At 38.6% G+C, this 19,654-nt stretch overlaps 1 protein-coding gene across 5 annotated transcripts in view; it reads left to right on the plus strand.

Annotated features, from left to right (window-relative positions):
* myo1cb (myosin Ic, paralog b) overlaps positions 1–19,654 on the plus strand; it is a 43,554-nt gene that overhangs the window by 6,244 nt on the left and 17,656 nt on the right. Inside the window, exons 1-2 of one of the 5 annotated variants that reach the window (XM_081371516.1) lie at positions 12,888–13,036; positions 13,126–13,167. The exons of 2 other annotated variants lie outside the window; for them this stretch is intronic. In XM_081371516.1, coding sequence (XP_081227642.1) covers positions 13,010–13,036; positions 13,126–13,167 — 69 coding nt within the window. In that variant the 5' untranslated portion in view covers positions 12,888–13,009. Of the gene's footprint in view, positions 1–5,817; positions 5,929–12,887; positions 13,037–13,125; positions 13,168–19,185; positions 19,405–19,654 lie in introns of those variants that run through there. 2 more of the 5 variants (XM_081371517.1, XM_081371514.1) reach the window with 2 other exon arrangements.

Here is a 19,654-nt window from a genome sequence, read left to right on the forward strand (position 1 = left end):
CATTGCAGGATCTGCAGTTTTTCTTAATTTAGCTGTGGCTTTTCCACTTGAAATTTCCCATCGAGGCCCTGCCCTTGGACTCCATTCTGCTCCATATCAAGGAAAAACGGCAAAGGCCAGACCAAAAACTTTTATCTACAGCTCTAAAACTTGGATGGTTTATTTTAATGGCATTTTATTTTAAACTATCATTCAAAAGTCAGAACGTTGTTGTTGTTGTTGTTGTTTTTTAAAGAAATTTATTTTTATTCAGCAAGGACAAATTTAATTGATCAAAAGTGACAAATAAATGCTGTTCTTAAACAAATGTATCACTGTTTCCACAAAAAATATTAAGCAGCACAACTGTTTTTATATTGTTAAGAAATGTTCCTAGAACATTAATGAGATTCCTAATTATGGATAGTCTGACTAAGTCAGAGTTCGTACTTCCGCTCAATTTCAGTTCGCTTCTGTACTCAGTATGAGACAGCGACTTATCTTTCCGTTTTCCTCCGGCCTCAAAACGGCCGGCCAATCAACGAACAGAGGGCGGGCTGAGAGCCGTGACGTAGACACTGATTGTACTGTGGATGCGTAGATTTACTTCACATAATCTGCAAAAGTCGTTCACAGTCATGTTCACTCCGGTATTTCGCTCGATGGTTTTTGTTTTCGCATCATACATGTGTTTACAGTGGAAGTTAGATGCGGCTGAGCCGGCTTATAACACATGTCATAACCAAACGTTATGTGATTGGCTTACGGGTAACCAATGATTTTAAACTTCAGACCCCCCCCCCCACGAGAAAAAAAATGCTTTTAAATTATGCCCTTCCAGACTCTGTCTACGAAGCAAAGCGAAGTAGCAGAGTTTGGTATTACCAGGCTAAATTAGGGATGCACCGTTTAAGAGAGTTTTCGCCAATACTGATAACCTAATATAACCTAATTACCTGATACTGATAAAATTTGAAAGCCGATAACCGATATGTTGGCCGATAAATCTAAATTAAAAAATTTTATGTAATTTTTGAGAGTCTGATTACAAAAACAAAAGTATCTTCATTAAATCCATGTCACAAGCTCAACATTCTAATGATGTTCTCATTACAATTATATGTGGCCTAAATGACAGACTTGTGCTGCACATGTTGCACTGAACTGCATTTTTCTTTTTGAAGTAATTCAATCATATTTCAAGCAATTCAAAACCGCCATGGCGAACAGTGCGCATCTGAAGTGTCTCATTCAAAGGAAATAATCCATTATTTATCGGCTTTAATATATTGGCCAAATTTTCTTATCAGGCTGATAACTATAACATTAAAAATATCTCAGCCGATACTGATATGGTGGCCAATATATCGTGCATCCCTATTTCTAATCGACTTAACATCATAAGACCCTGAACTTTTGAACATTATTTAAAAATTTCTGACTTCAGTGCATTAGATTTACCAGAGAGTCAGTCAAACATTTTCTAATCAATCAAAGGTTTTCTCATTTCTCATATATCAAGCTAAATGGCTGTTATTTAAGATTGCAGATATGTTTACATGCTTATATTACTCATCTTGTGCTGACTGTGGACTTTAGGAGCTTAAGATCCTGGTTTGCTTAGTGACACACATACACAGACCACTGATTAACCTGACGGTGTTAAATATTCTATAATCCATCAGGGATCCTTTCCCCTGGGATTACACTCTCCCATGATTGACAAGGGCGGACACTGGGGCTGGAGTTGAGGGATTATTGTAACATGAGCTGAGGTTACATTCCTTTTTCCAGAGGTGCACTTAGAGATGAGATTACAGCAGAGATTGCATCCTTTCACTGTGCCCCCATGTTATTTTACATCAGCTTGTTCGTGCCTGTTTGCATCCGTTGTTTTTCAGCACACATGCTCCACTGTCATGTACAAGGCAGGAGCTCTGCTCCATGTTCCTTTCCGAGCCTCAATGACCCTTGTGACCCTTACCCACTGCAGATAAAACCATGGTGCCCTTAAAGCATGAGAACGAAAGCCATTATGTGTTATCTTGTTCATGGTACCATCCTTCACATGCTTACAGTACGTCCTCATCCAGTTAACCGCTCAGGATAAATCAAGTCTTTCTTTATCAAAGACCTTTGAAGTGAAAACTTTATGAGCTCCTTTCACTTCTCACGATCAAGGTAAGATCTGTAAGGCATGGGTTAACCTTTAACCAGGCTCACTCCTGCATGGAGATAAGTCATGCAATCCAGGCCAGGTGTGGCCTTGCACCCAGACCGCAGAAATGTGCATGTTGTGCCTGAGCGTTCCAGAGCTGTTGACCATTTTAACAAAATATATTGTCTCCATAGTGGTCATGGTTGGAAAATCAAGGATGGATTCAGAAGCATAGAGTAAAGTAATGCTAAAAAAGTTGTCACTAAATAGGCTAGTTGACTTACACAGTTTTTACTGCACTGAAACAGGTGCTTCCAGTTAAACGAAATAACGTTTCAAAGGTTTGATGTGGTGCCGCTAACTTTAGCACATTTAGCCTGGCTGGTGTACTTGTTTTTCACTGTGAACGCACTACTGGCCATGTGTGCAAAATATTACGCACCTTGAGAAAAAGATTGAGTTAGTATTTACAGTCAGTATGTCATAGGCTACTAGTTTTACTGGAGTTAGAAGAGTCACAATTCATAGGCTCTTGCACCCTATTATAGAGGGGCCTGTTTAGGAATTTTATCGCATGTTGATTTTGGTGATATCGCAGTAGAGATAAAGGAAGTGTGTGAAAACTTAGTCCAGGCATGTTTCAGAGCGTTCAACATCAGATTTAGATTCACCTCATTAAAGCACCTCATTTCCCACACATGGCAGTTGCTTCCAGACGTGGAGTAACTCCGTTAAAAAAACAAGTGATTGACTATGTAAAACATGTAGTAATAAGCTCTTCCAGACAATGAAAGGTCTTTATATATGTGTATTCATTCACTGGAAAAGAATGGATGTATGATGTCATTAGAATTGGATTTGTTGTCATAGATATTGAGCACATCCAGATATGTTTTTACATTTTTAACCATGTTCTAACTTTTAAATCAGTAGTACTTTTTAAAAGTTTGGGGTCACTGAATTAAATTTAATTCATCAATTAAATTTGATGAATAAACTTTTATTCATCAAGGATGCATTAAATTCATTAAAAGTGACCGTAAAGACATTTACAAATGATTTCTATTTAAAATAAATGCTGTTCTTTTGAACTTTTTATTTATCAATTTTTTTTTTTTAATCCCAAGATTATCATGGTTTCCTGAAACATATTACGCTGTACAACTGTTTTTCAACATTGATAATTAGAGAATGTTTCTTGAGCAGCAAATCAGCACATTAGAACTATTTTTGAGTGATCATGTGACACCAAAAACTGGAGTAATGATGCTAAAAAAATAATCTTTGCTATTACATTTTTAAATATATTGAAATTAACAACAGTTCTTTTAAAATTTCTAATAATTTTACTAACTTTACTGTATTTTTGATCAAATAAATGCAGCCTTGGTTAGCATAAAAGACTTATTTCAAAAACAACTGACCACAAACTCTTGAACAGATGTATAAGATGCTAAAAAAGGTTTGTCTGGTGCAAAAATAGCCCCCCAAGTTAACACCCCCTGCTCCTGAGTACTCAAAATGGGGGAAAAAAGTTAGACAAAATTACTTAAATGCCCATCCCTATTCTGAGTTTGTCTACATACAGTCCCACTGGGTCAGCTGTAAGACTGGCCAAAAGTTAATTATTTGTCCTTTTGCACTTCCCTAAGGAACCGCTGGTATCTCATAATTATGGCTGTAATGTGTGGAATGGGTGTGGTGACTCTGGTCCCTGCGCACAGAACTGTCACGTTTGTTCAGCAACTGAGTGTCTGGTCAGCAGCTGGCCCTCGTGCCAAATGGTCTACGACTAGACGATGCACGGATACATTGTGTTGTTGACCTCACCCCATGACTTGCATTTGAGCAATGCAAGATAATGAAATGATAGTGTCATAGCTGAGATGTTGTAATAGGCCATCTTGTCTTTTCAGTGTTTTCCTTGTGGAGCAGAATATTTTCACAATGGAATTGCAAACTTTTTTCTCAGAATGAACTCACTACAGTACATTCATGAAGTTATTTGATTTATTTTGCATTTATTGAGTAAGTCAGGCTTTCTTGGGTGTCTGTGACATAGCGACCTCCATGCTTTTACACCATTCAGAGTGGAGTTGAGAATGACTTTTAAATTCAAATTCAGTTACTGAATTTGAATTAAATTTGTATCGATGTAACAAACAGAATGCAGATTTGTAATGAAATGTAAGGAATTAATTTATTTATTCATACAATAATTTTGTTTGGCTAAACAAAAGCCAGTTTGACTAAGTTTGAATGTTGCTTGATGGCCTTTGGCTCCAGTAGTGTAAGCAGTGTTGCAGTGCTTGAGAGAACTATTGAACTTTTAGTGAATAATTGTTTTAAACACATTCCTTTGAGTGGGACACTTTGAGGTGAGAGGGGCAACTGTAGTCCGTCGGACTCTGAAATCTGCAATCGCCCTTTGTGTTTCGTCAGAAACAGTCTGATTGTTGCAGATCCCCGAAGAAGCGGAAAACAGGAAGGTCCGTTATCTGTATTTTCAAGGATTGTTATGCAGTCCATTTCCAGTGGATGTGGTGTTGAAAATGAAATAGAAACATCTCTAATTGACCACTGACAGCTCAACTGCCTTGACTTGTCAGAAGAGGAAGAGATCTCAGATCATCACATCTTATACTCAACACTAAGAGAGCACACTACTAGGGATGCACAATATATTGGTACCATATTGATTAGCAGCTAATATTAGAGACTTTTTACACTTATCATATTGGACTGTGTTGGATATTTAATGCTCATTTCTCTAAAAACTGCTGGGTTGTGTAACCCAGTTAAATTTGGGGTCAAATATGGACTAACCCAACCATTTGTTGGGTTAAAAAATGCAATTTAAAAATGGACAAATTGCATTTTGGACAAAATCAAAAATGGACAAAAATGCAATTTAAAAATGGACAAATTGCATTGGTTACATTAAAAATGTAAACCAACGGCTGGGTTTGTCCATTTTTAAATTGAATTTTTAACCCAACGTTGGGTTAGTCCATATTTGACCCAACATTGGGTTAACACAACCCAGCAGTTTTTAGTGTGGATTAGATTTTCTTTTAGATTAGATCTTGTTCTAAACACAAAAAAAATTCAGCAAACCTCAAAATGAATATCCATTTTTCATATCGTATGTTATGATGTTGTCATGCCTTAATCAAAAAAAAAAAAATTTGCTGTTCATTTTTCAATTATTTAAATAAAAATACGTTTTTTAATAAGTTACTTTTCTTACGGATTCTTATTGGCTGATGTGCCCTGAAAACAGCTTGTTAGAAGCCAAAGAAAGAAAGACAGAGCTAGGAGGTGACGGTGTCATCACTGTTCCATCCTCCATCTGCATAGAGACAGGAACCCTTGTGGGAACCCCCTGTCCCACGCTCAGAAGCATAACCTGCCCTTATAAGGCATTGTGGGTATTCTAAGATCTCGGAGGAGGAGACTTAAGCATTGCCAACCCAGCTGCTGTATATGAAAGCAATGGGTGATCCAGCTGGCCCTAAGCAGCGCCGCTATGCTGTGCTTCCAGACCAGTCCTGGAAAAACGAAGGGCCGCTTGGGGGTTGGGTACAGGGCTTTTGCATGAGTAGGATGTTTGGAGTTCCTCTGACGAGTACAGTCATGTCCACTCGTACCTCATTGCAACTTCTTTGGTGAGAAGAAATGAAGGCTGTGGTGAAGTAATGCTTTGTCCTTTCCTCTTCTCCTCCCTTATAACCGGTTGGCTGCTGCAGAAGTAGGTGTGTTTTTGGTGGCTCCCACCCCTAAACGTGTTGGTAAGAGAGCTAGAAAAGTGTGATTGATGTTTTTTTCACTAGAGATTTCTTCCCTAATAGATCATTTCACTTCTGTTTGAAAGCCTTGATGGATTATTTCATTATGAAAACTAAAAGAAATGCCTGCTTCTGTTCTTGTACAGCAAAGAATTGAAAAGTATGTTAGATATTTCATACATATACCAAATTTTTATTGTAAACAGTGTGGCTCAATGAAATAACACACACACACACACACACACACACACACACACACACACACACACACACACATATATATATATATATATATATATATATATATATATATATATATATATATATATATATATATATATATATATATATATATACATACATATACACATTCATTCATTCATTCATTCATACTTACTTACAATAATATATACACATATTGAATAAAGATGGCCAAAAAATATGAGAAAATATAAATAACTCAAGTGTGCTGAATATATATTTTATATTATATTTTGAAATGTAGTTAAAATATATACCTGAAAAAACATAGCTGTATGATTTTAAGTGGAAAAACGTGCATCCTTTTGTATAAAGAACACTGAATCCATGGGTTTTCCAAATCATCTGAATGATTAATGTGCCATGGACATGAGCCCGGTTGGGTTTTGGAGAGGAACCTTCCTTCTTGTCCAGAAAACACATCATTTTAAAGCCTCCAGGTTGTCTGGAAATGTGTTCGTCCTGTTCAGTGGAGCAAGCTTTACACCAGCATGTGAGGTACTATATGACTCAAAAAGCCCAGATGAAGAAGGGATGAGAGGAAACGAAAGTAGTAAATGAAGCTGTGAGCTTCACTCTCTCAGTCAACTTACAACTTCCTGACGCACGTTGCCACAGTGACCTTGTTTAGTTATGTCACAACATTGATTTCTACATTCTGGTGAGACGGTATGGGTTTCCCCCCATCTTTACCTCTCACTCTCTCTTTCTCTTGTTGTCCCCAGTGCTGTGCTGACTGTTTAACACCCACATTACATTCTTCTGTTCTGACATCACACACTATCAGCTTTCTCTCCTCCAACATACACCTCCCTTCCTCATGCACTTCCTTTCAAATAGCATGTTCAATGGGCGTCCCGTAGGTTGCTTCTTGGTTTACTTTCTTTGTATGTGTCTGCTTCCCTCTGCAGGTCTCATAAATGTAAAAATTGTTGCACTTTTTTTTTTGGTTCACTCACCAGCCCTCGTGTCATTCCCATCCTCCACTTCCCATGATACTTTAGGCCTTTTCCCAGTATCAGGCTTTTCTCACCACTCCCATTCATTGCTCAAGGCCCTGACACATTAGTAAACAAAGAAGGACTTATTGTCATTGTTGGATTTTTTTGCAACCATATTCTCAGGGATAGTCACAGTAAGGAAGGGAGAGTAAAGGGATGGTTCACCCAAACGTGTCAGTGACTTATATGATTAATGTGAATGTATAGTGACTGGTTATTACACAAACCTATCGTGGGGCTACTTTTATGGGGTTTTTGTGTCTTTTTTTGGAGCTTGAAAGTTCCCCATTGATTGCAATTGCATGAAAAAGTGCAACCAGGACGTTTCTCAAAATTTCTCCTCCTGTGTTCCACGGAAGAGAGACATTTTTGGTCATTTTTGTGTGACCTATCCCTTTAAGTCATGAACAAATGTGAAAAGTGAAAGCAAGATCACAATAATCACAGAGTTAGTTTGTTTGAATGGTCAACCAGAACAGAGAGGAGGTGTGTTGCTTATTCCAGTTAAACCCAACTAGGTTTTTTTGAAGTTCATTCATTACACTCAGGTCTTTTCTTAACTTCAACGCTGGCCATATTGTTGAAGGATAACACGGCCATCAAAGTTTATAGCTTTGATCTTCTGTCCCTCTGTACCGTCCTCTGGCCGACACAACCGCTTCTACAAATAGACCTGTCCTAGTGTGAGAGTATAAATAGGCTTGTAACAGAGTAGGCGGAGAGAAGGAGGGAGGGGCAGAGAGAGAGAAAAGAGAAGTAAAGGAGGTGGGAATGGATTGAGCAAGTACAAAGACCAAATATTTTCATAAGTCTCATTACACACAATTTGAATTAAAATGCCTGTCTCGCCCACATCATTAGGTCCTGACCAGGATCCAATTCCAAATAAATGATGTGGACAGATGATTGTGGTCTGGGACAAAAGGGATTGAAACTTGATTTGTTTGTGCATGGGTTCCTGAGAGCTGGCGGGAGGTTCAGAGGAGGCTGGCAAACATAGAGGAGTCTAGTGACTTAACTATGACTCCTCTCTGAGAGGCCGTCTGCAGTCGGGGAAACATGTGCCGGGCTGTATGCACAGACTTCCCCTTTTAAAAATAAAAAAGTCATGTATTTTAGGATTTACATTATTAATTGTTGTCCCGTCGTTCTAGTTCTTAAGAGGGTTTTTAGAAAACACTTAAACACTGACACTGAAGACTGGAGTAATGATGCTGAAAATTCAGATTTGCCATCACAGGAATAAATTACAGTTTCAAATATGGTAAAATAGAAAACAGTTTTAAATTGTAATTATATTTCACAATATTAGATCAAATAAATGCAGCCTTGGTGAACATAAGAGACTTTTTTTCAAAAACATTGAAAAAATCTTACCGATCCCAACATTTTGAAAAGCAGTGCAAGTCAAACTAAAAAGTGTGTTGTGTACTTATGCCGTCACAAGTGAAATATATACTTTTAGAGCATAAATATGCAAACTTAAATTCTGCAAATGAGATAATTCTCCATGCGGAATGTGTTCTGTTGATTGAGTGATAAAGAGAGAGGAAGTGAAGGGCATTGACCCTGAAAGTGGCCTAAAATGCGAGTATAAGCGACAGGCATGCAGGGAAAAAAGCAAGAGTTTCCATTGCTGATTTCCCACGGATGTCATTTGACCACTATAAGGAATAGAACGCCCCACATAACAAACAAAACCTCAGAGTGTTTGTTTCTCCGCCAAAACGCCATGTGAGGATGTGTGAGCCCTGCTTTTACAGTGACCTGAAGGAAGACTCTGAGTTCAGAGAGTCTGGCACACTCAGTCTGACACAGTGGTTGATGCTTTATGTCATCTCTTAAAGGAAAAGTTCATTCAAAAATGAACTGTTTATGTCGTTTCAAACCTGCATGACTTACTTTCTTTTGAGGAACACAAAAGAAGATATTTTACAGAATGTCCAAGTAGCTGTTTTGCGTACATGTAATCAACACACTGAATAACTAAATGAAGTAATGTGAATAATAACTAACTAAATAAATAAACTGCCCCAATAAGAATAAGTGCATAAATGGTCCAATGCTGAAATTGTATTTTAATTTAATCATGTGTATTTAATGATTTTATAATGTATTCGATAAATTAATAATAATTATTACATTTATTAGGTCTTTAATTATAATGTAATATATTATAATATGAAGGGTAATAATGGAACAAGTGATTTAAAAAGTGATTTTTTTTTCAGTATTGTTTGCAACAGGATTTGCATTTTCATGGGTTTAAATAAAATATTTTTTATAACAGACAATAATAAAAAAAAAAGTTGTGCATCAAATCACTCCTTTCGTGGTAAAAAATGAACTTGATTCTCATAAGTAAATTTTGTGACAGCCTAATGTAACATTTTTTACAAGTAACATGGAATTTATTTAAGCCACGGAATAAACTTAATTCCGTAAAAGTATAATGAACTACGCAAAAAGCATTTAGAACATCTCCAGCACGTTTTATAATTACTAGGGTTGGGTGATGTCCCCTATATTGGCAGTTTTACAGTAAAACATCGCGATGGACGATGATATCGTAAGCACTTTTTATTTTCCTGTATCTCTTTACATAAATATTTTTTTCTACTTAAAAACTCTAATTTTGTTATTTTACTAACCCAACTAATTACTCATCCGGGCTTTCCAATAGGTTGCACGTAAATGGAAAAAAAGTAGCACGATTAGTAGCCGAAAATTCTTTGATGGGCCCACGGAAGAATTCTGTGAAATGAACACAGCCCCTTAAGTTAAGGAAAAGGACACGCGGGACAACAACGGGTTGGGTTTAGTAAAAGAACAACGGGACGGTTGGGTTTAGTAAAAGAACAACGGGACGGTTGGGTTTAGTAAAAGAACAACAAAGAACAAGGGGACGGTTGGGTTTTAGTAAAAGAACAACGGGACGGTTGGGTTTAGTAAAAGAACAACGGGACGGTTGGGTTTAGGAAACTTGACACGCGGGACACGATTCCTGGTCTCCTGGGTGAAAGTCCTGTGTTGTTTGACCCATCCACCAACCCAACCAACCGGATTTTCGGCCTTTCATACTACTCTCTACCGTAGTCACTCTTAATGCGATGGAATTGTGCTGACAATCACAAAAAAAAAACCCAGATAAATGTGTACACGAATCAATAGATTAAATTATGTGACCATTTCAGGAACTGCCGTGAGACTGGGCTGGTCTGATGGTGGGGGGCGTGGCATCACGATGGTGGCTCTCCATCGTGATGTTGGCACAACAATAATTATTACCCAAAAATCAAATGTTGTTCACCCCTCAGGCTCGTTATCACGTCCGTCAAAAGCTTAGGCTGGCGGTCGGTTAATCGGCATCAATCACTTCACTGAATACTTGCCAGCTAAGAACATATTACCTTATGATCCATCTGTTTTCAGATCCACATAATTTGGATAGCATGACATTGATGTCTGCCAAAAAATAATGTACACAATACACGGTAGTATTTACGAGAAACAGAGGTCCAGGGAGAACAAGCATACGACCGGATGTTTTGGCTACATTATCGCTTTCCGAGAAGTGGGTGAAAATGTCTGCTTGAGTGGCTTCAGCATGCTTACTGTCAGAGACGACAAAGTACATAATGCATAATGCACGCGAGTATAAATGTGTTCTTCATTCGCCGAAATTGAACCGGACTGATCAGGGAACTGAGTGAAATACTTCACACTGCATGCTAAAGAGAATAAACACCAATCCAATTGAAAAACTTCACTGGGTTAGTGAACACCGTTCAACATGTGTTGGTTTTGACATGTTTTCATCCTTTGACATCCTGATTTGAATATTTTCTATATTTGACTGTTATTTTTTTCATAATTTTTTGTTAAATGAGTGTTCTTGAGATGAGTTCCTGTAGTTGTCCAATTTGACTTTCAAATGCTGATGCAATGTATATTATAAACTTGACGTGGGATTTTTTTTTTAATAAAATGTAGTTTGATCACCATCTCAGTTCTTTAGAAGATTAACGCAATTATCAAAGTTTGATCAAATGTTGTTAATTTCCCCCAAAAAATTATACATTTTTAGATGTTTTTTTTACGTTTAGCAGACTCGTATATGCTTTTGTAGTATGGAAGAAACAGCATTTTGTTTCATGTGGTAAGTAAAAAAAAAAGTTTTACTTTTTAATTTTTCATTTAAAAACAACTATTGCTTTAAGTTCTGTCTATCTCTTCTCTATCAGAAGAGTGTTTCACTATCATATTTGGCTCAGTTCTAGGTACAGTAAGGTGGAGCGCTAACAAATTGCCTTATTGCCCGATATTAAAGGATGGCGTTAAGACAGCTTTTGAAAGATGGATCAAAGCAACCCGGATCAGACAGTGGGTTGATTTAGAAGCCGCTGTTTATTTATCCTGTTCCTTAGACAACCATTGTAATCCATTGACTGCAGCCACTCGTCATAAATTCATAAAGTTTTTAGAGCACACATACTGATAAAAAAAGCATGTGCATGCTTAGCAGTTCGAGAGCAAATGTAATGTCCAGTGACATAATTGCGCCCGCTCTTCTTACACGCTGAACCTTTAATGTCAATGTTCCCAGAGAGAAAGAGAGAGCAGCTCATACGTCTGGAAAATATTACTGAGATTCCTGCAGGCGGGGTCTCTGATTATGTTGGCATAAGTGGGAAAGGGAGCGAGCGAGAGAATGAGAGATTGATAGGACCGAAAGAAAAGGGGAGGATTTATATGAATCACAGTGTGCAATGCTGCATTCCTATATTTTGCAACTTAAATTAAATCCTGCTTCCCTGCGCACAGTTATGTCAGTTGGAGTGTCCAGTAGAGGGCGCTGCTTTGATTATGGTCAGTGGAAGTGACCTTGGTTAAGGTTTTACCTGAGTGTGGACTGAACAGGTGGTGTGATGTGCTCTTACTGGGTGGAGAGGAGAAAATGGGGTGTGTCTTCATACATTAACCCTTTGCCCTACACCGGAAAGACTCTATAAAACAAAAGCGCTGATGCATAGCCATTTTTTCAGTCTCATTACACTGATTTGCAGAGAGCTTTCGTTCACTTTGACACTATTTTTTAGCTGAATATAAATAATTTTCTTCTTGGTTTTATCCTTCATTTTATCTGTACTATCTCTTTATCTGTTTATCTCACAGAAACAATAGCCATAAATCATCTGTGTGTTAATGCCTGTGAGTGACATCAGGTTATAAACTAAAAGTTAAGCACCATAAGTGATTGTGATCTGTGCACTATGAAGTGCACTTGGCCTGTTTTTCTTTCTCGGGCAGCTGAGCCACGTTTGAGCACATTAATTACCTCCTTGACGGATCCCTATCTGAAATCTGCCTCAGATTTGCTTCAGCATGCACTGGGGCTGCATGGAAGGAGGGAGGAGGAGGAAAATTCACCTGGGAAAATCAATTAGCTGCATATCATCCAACATGCAATGCTAGGTACAGCGCTTTCCCGAGTTCCAAATCCCAAATCCCTGAATTCTCATGAAGTGTCAGCATGAGACAACGTGTTTTCCTATATTATTTCGTACACATTTTGTTTGTAATATTTTCTTAAAGAGGCACAGGATGGTTTTTAAGAGCAGGCACATGCAGGGCTACTACAGGGGGGCTGGAAAGTTTTAGCTTTCACTGTAAATACCATTGCAGGAGGATAGAGCAAGTGAGTCGAGGAAGGCAGAGAGGGGGAGTGTGTCACTTTTCAGAAGGACTGACTTGTGCCTCCGTAGGCAAAGAGAGAGAGAGAGAGAGACGAAGGGAAGGAGAGGAAAGTTAAAGCTGAAGAAATGGCAGCTGGGACGCTCCCACACATGGTGCAGGCAAAATTAAAATAACAAACTCTGTACACTTTCTCAAGTGAGAGCCGCTGTTTTGGAAATACTAATAATTCATACAATTACAGCAACAAGCTGGGAAGGACGGGAAGATGAAGTATCGAGGCATGGTAAGAACCACAGCATGCTCCATACTAAGCAAAAGCAGCTGGGAGAGATTTCTGCAATGTCAGCGAGGGTCTTATGAAAGTGAAATATGTGGTTCTGGTCCAAAGTTGTCAATTTATTTTGTGTTTAGAATATGTAATGCTTTGCTAGCATGGCTGGAATGCAAGTATGACACACAGTGAATCATCTATCTATCTATCTATCTATCGTGTAATGTACACAAATACCCCCACACACACGTATATAGATATATGTAAATATGTGTGTGATACAGTAAATAGTTTTACCAATTTTTTATAGTAATTTATAGCGCCTGAGGTTTAGGTATTTCACTGAAATGAATTTTTTTTTCCTTTTTAAGTACATTTTTGTATGTGTTATCCATTGGCTAGGTTGTTCATTAAAGAAGAGTAACTTCGACAACGCAGGCATGAATATCGGCCGATCTCTAGTCTCAATCGTAGTGAAATAGTGATATAAATAGAGAAAATCACTTTTCCTCTGAAAAGAAGGATTTTGAGTTTTGTCGGTCCAAACAACCAACTTATGCTTATCTTAACTTGTGCTTATCCTATATCTTGGGACCTTCTTTCATGCTGAACATTCTGACATTCAGTATCTATGTTCATGCCACAGTGTCGTCTCACAGTGATGCAATCTCTGGCTTTGAACCAGCATCAGTCACTGTTAAATTCCAGGCTATCTTTCTGAGTGAGAGTGAGAGAGATATTGAAACTGGCGTCTGTCATCGAGCCATTCCACCCTACTACATTTCTTCCTGTCTGTGTCATCCACGACCTTCCCCTGGAAGCCAACAGAAATTTCAAGAACAAGCACTCAAGATTGAGACTTTGTGTTTCTGAGGCCTTTCACCCATTCAATGTCACGAAACGCTACGAGTGTCATTTGCAGAGCATCATTTCATAATCAAATGAACACACCTTGCGGTCGGCAGTACTTTAGATGAGCACATTTTGTCGTAGGCAAATAAGTGCAGAGGGTTGATGAATATCTGACATTAGATTTATGGTATCTGGTGCAGTTTCACACGAGATTCCATTGAATTGCTAAACAGCTGCACTGCTCACAGGAAGATCCAAATCTCAGGAAGAGGAAATTAAGTTTACATATTGACTGCTCTGAGTGACCTTGGAGATTTGAAATGGTTAGTCTTGAGATATTTAGGAAGGCCATAGCTATACATCTAAATATGATTGTGCAGGAAAAGCTGGAAGAATGAAACTAGCCGGAAATACTGTGACGGTCCCTTAAGCAGTTTACAGTTCTCCCGACTCATGCTCTTCAAATGCCCTCTGGACATGAATGCCTTGCATTGTCCGGCAGGCTGAAATGAAGGATAACTGGTCACTTTATCTTTTCCAAGTCAAAAAGTATGTTAGTGAGTTTGGCATGTGGAGGGGGTGCATGTGATGTAAGACTCTTCACCTGTTTGGACAGAGCCAGTCACACCTGTCTGTCAACTTTCCCCCTGGAGCTTGACAGCCACCAGCTGACTTTCCAAACCAACCCCTCAACACAAGGACAGCCATCGACTCAGCAGACTGGCGTGAATTACAATGCCACCCATGGAATTTCTCACCATCTTGGTGGTGGTAATTAAATGAGCATTGTAAGTAGGGCTGTCACTTTTGTGAAAAAATCCTGTTAGATTTTTGAGACATAAGTGTTCATTTAAGCGATTGTAAAATCGATTTTCCATGTCTAAAGACGTTTCCATTTTAAACGCAAAATACAGGCAAATCCACGGACAACTAACAGACATTAGGACGAACGTAAAGAGGGCGCTTGAGACGCGCACAAGTCTGCAATATTTCTTATGATTTATTGGTGTGAAGTTTCGTACACAGTGACAAACAGGAGTGCAACATTCTCGAAAAACATTAAGCAGAGTGGACTGCCATAGCATAAATGAAAAACATTACCTCAGTCTTCGACATGGTTGTGTTTACGATTAGAAATGTCAAACAAATTTCGCCTACGTAGGCGATTGTAGACGCGTAGCTCGAATTTGTATCTGAATGCATGAGACTGTCTGCATACCGGCAGAATTCACAGTTTTGTAGTAAAAAGAGACGCATTATGCAGAAAGATAATTTGCTGTTATGCGTGTTTGTCAGAGCCTGCAGCTGCTGTGTGACGCGCGTTCGCTGCGGGCGTATCGTGACGAGCTGGACGCGCTCCGAGAAAAGACCGTTAAAATCGATTCCCTATTTTCGTTTTCGAAACTTGCGTTGGTTGCTCCAATCGATTGTGCAATCGATTTTCGAACGTAAAGTGACAGCCCTAATTGTAAGACATCTTCTGTGAAGATTTGTTGATGAATATGGCTTGATTAAAGGATGATATATTATGATGCGCAGAAAGTTGGGGTCTCTGTGTGCCGATTTTGTTTGTTTTAAGCACTTAGAAGTGTTTCATATCAGTTTCATGGCTATTGTTGACATGCAAAACAGGGGCAAAAAAGTTGCATTACATTTGGAGAAGTGCTAAATATGTTTTTCCCCCTCTGACCAGCTGCATGAATCTACGTCGCAGGAGTCTGATCTTTTTGCACTTTCCAAAAAAACAAAAAAGGAAAATAAACAAACAAGAAACCCCACACTCCTCCTCGCATGTATCATCATTGGTTTTAATATTGTGGGAAGCCTCTTTGAGTGTTTCTTTAAATATGGGCACCTTTGGCCCCTGTGCACATTTTAGTAAATGAAGTTTCCTAAAACATTTCATACTCTGACCAGTTTATTTAATTTGCATCTGTCAAATTTGTCCTTTTTTTCTGAAGTATCATGCAAATTTCCACTACAGTGTCATTTCCTCGTATTTGACAGCTTTATGAGTGGAAATGGCATTTTAACTTAAACTACTAACTTGGCAGTTATACTTGTGTTTTGAGGTAAAATTGTTTTCACACAAGAAATCATTTTTACACAATATATATTGAATTAAATAACTATTAATAATATAATAAACACAAAAAGTTGACTTTTTTGTAGTTTTAATATTCTGCTGGGACAATAATATGGCCATACTTGGAAAAACACCTTTATGAATCTATCATCGTTTTTTAATGTAGCTGTGCCTCTCCACAAAATTCTGTGTCTCCACCCCTTGTTCTTTCCTGCCGCCAAGCAGGAGAGGAAAGAAGAGCGAGGTAACAAGTGAGCCAGATGACTCAATCAGGATGGAAACAGTTGGTAACCTCAAAAGCTTGAAATCATAAGCAAGCAGACAAGATTTACTTTTCGCCATTCTTCACCATTCCCAGTGAAAAGGGGAGGAGCACATGACTTTGCTCTGGATATCTAGGAATGTGCCCTTTATCCACTGCCTTCATTAACTATGAAAAAAATGCACAACACATTCCCTTCTTGTTCATCGACCAGGAGTTGTTAACTGTACAGAATCACTGACTTGCCCTTAGAGAAATTAAATATTGGACTGTTTGACTTGCTCGTTCACTCTTTCAAAAAATCAATCTTTGTAATCATAGCTCTGGTCCCTATCAGTCTGTTTCCGAAGACTGCTAATGTCTTCTTGCAATGTGAGAAGTGCTGACGAAGGCAGCTTGACTCGGCAGATCTCCCTGACTCAGCTCTGCTCACAAGAACCGAGCAAATCGCTTGGATTTTGGAAGGTCGAGCAAAAGGCAATTATTGTTCAATTCGTCCCAGTGCCTTTGTAAGCACAAATCTCTCCCTTCTTGTTATTTATTTTTTAAAGAAGGTTAGAGTGAAATGGATAATGAATAATTTGCCCACAGTCGTTTTGTTTTAAGATCAGTATTTGGAAAAAATGAGCACATGGCAAAGGGTCTTAGCTTGCCTTAAAGACCAGCAAGCTTGGGGAAGGGAACCAGGGGTGGGAGCAGGAAAACAAATCCATAAAGAAGAACAATGGTGTAATGACGCCTGTTTCTTGAGAAAGTAGCATAGGAAGGAGACTTGGTGAGACAAGGGTCTGCCTTCTGGTTATAGCATATTTATTGGTATAAATGAATGGTTGGATTCATTTGTGTTGGCTTTTGGCAGCTCAAAGGGATTTTACATCTGATGCCCAGATAACTAAAGGTGATGATACACAGGACAATTTTTGAGCAATGTTGCAGGGCAATCTTGCCAAGCGATTGTTGCTTGGGCACTTTTGCATTGAAAATGAGCAATACTTTTCTATCTGGATAATTTAGATCGGTCGTGGGCCCTGTGTCTCATCTGGTTGCCCGTTGACGGCAACATTGCCCAGCAACATTGCTCAAAAAGATGCCCTGTGTATCATCACCTTTAGGGTGCTCTGATCAGGATTTTTGGGACCGATATCAGTGGAAACAATATTGGCTGATACGATCACCGATACGATCACTGATACCGATCACCCAAATATATAACATTATTCTTAACAACAGTATATTTTAAGTATAAAAAATGAAGAGATGAGAAAGTATCATGAATTGACAATTCTTTATTTATTGGCAAGAAACATGCGTAGTACATTCCATTCCCTGAGGTGATTAGGAACAGCTTAGAGCTTAACAAATATAGCCGTGAAATAATCAATAAAAATAAAAAACAGAACAGTCTTTATCAACAGAAAGTAATCAAATGTAAAACAACACTGCATAGTCTTCACTGTATAAATTAAATATAGATGAATCATACTAAATCTACTAAAGAGCAATGAGTGTTTTCTTGTTTGATTAACATTAATGACACAGACGGCAGCAGGAATATTAGGCTGCTGTCACTTTAAGAGCGATTGCATGGATCCAATATACTGATACACATGTGACTTTTTTTTTCTCAACTGTTTATGTTCACTTAAGACATAACCGACAGCGTTTAAGCAAATACTCACCAAGCCGAGCATTTTGTCATATTTCTGTGTTTAACCTCTCTCATTCGGCACGTATCTAAATGTTTCCATGGTTGTGATGTAACATTTTAATAGCTAACCTGTTATTTCTTTTGTAAACAAAGCTTTGGGCTGGACGTATTATTCTTGAGTTGACCAGCTGATGATGTCATGGTCTAACCAGCATGTTTAGTTTTGATTATGACTCCACCACCAATTATTATCTGTCAGTCCTGTGTCACTGCAGTAGAATATACAGACAAATAACAAGTAGATGCGATTAAGCCAAGATTAAGTGTGTCGTATGTTCACTGCACACTGCTCTAATTTGTTTTTCAAATATGATCGTTGGGAATGAGTGTCTGCACTCTTATTAATTTGAATCGAATGTGTACACCACTACACTTGAGCCAGTAAGTAACCACCTAGCAACCATCCAGATCACCCTAGCAACCGCATAGCTATGAACTATTCTCTCTGAACACCTTAACACTGCTTATTTTTTCAGCATTTGTCCGGGTTTTGTCCTGAATGATGAATTACACTTGAATTTCGATCTGGTTCTGATTGAAATGCAGAAGACAGAGCATTTAAATGTGGTTTGTGTCTAATTTGTGAAAACTAGATTCCATGTGGGTGTTTCATGCAGATTGCATGAAACCAGTTTTGAGCTGGAAATTCAAAACCAGCCTAATGGGGAGCAAAAGCGAGAGTTTGCGAAGCTGTGTCAGACTTTCAGAGTTGATGCAGCTCTGTTGGGGCATTCAGCAGGCTGACGGATTGGGAATGACGGAATGAAGTCACTTCCTGGCACTACACTTGTCGACTGTTCCTGCTCGGCTGTTATGTTTTTCTTACTGCTTGTTTTTTCCCACCGTTAGCCTCCCTCTCGTTGTAGTTGTTGAACGTCACCTTAATTAAAGTGCTTGCTCAGGTGTGCTGTATCTGTCTCTCTCTGTCTCTCCCTCCAGGGGACGGCCGCTGCTGTGTCAATAGCAAAACAACAGCCGTGGCAGCTGGTGCATTCACACAATGTGACTGTGTGTATTTCAATGCATAATCACGCATTTGTTCATCTGAGGGTGTTTGTGTGTGTGTGTGTGAGTGGGTGTAAGTGCGCTTTTCTGTTTCAAGCTGGGAAGTGTCACCCATAGTCCTCTTTGATCAGATGACAAGTGACCTGCTAGAAATTAGTACATTTTTGTGTCCTACTAATTTATGCCTGAGCTAAAGAGCATCTCTGGACAAGGATCGACAGCTTAGGTTTTATCGACACCATGGATTTTTCAAATATTGGCGATCTAATGCGGAAAACCCAGGCCGCCATTGTGGAGAAGGGTTTTCACTTTAAAGATACAGATGTGGTAATAAATGTGAGTATGATTGTGTTTCTGTTTTCACAGCATACTTGAGTTTGGGTGGAGTTTGCAGTGATGTAGCCACAGATGTGGTTTAAGTGTGAAAATTGATGGTTTAGAGCTTCTTGTTTTTTTGTAAAGGTAGTGTAATCAAGTTAATGATAGAGAAAACAGCCTTGTACCCTTATAAATAGTCCTGTGGCGGTGCCATGGATCAGATAGTAATACTGTGGTATTTAAATACAGGTGTACCATGATACTTATG

The sequence above is a fragment of the Scardinius erythrophthalmus genome, assembly GCF_964197995.2.
Source record: "Scardinius erythrophthalmus genome assembly, chromosome: 7".
NCBI classification, from domain to species: Eukaryota; Metazoa; Chordata; class Actinopteri; order Cypriniformes; family Leuciscidae; genus Scardinius; species Scardinius erythrophthalmus.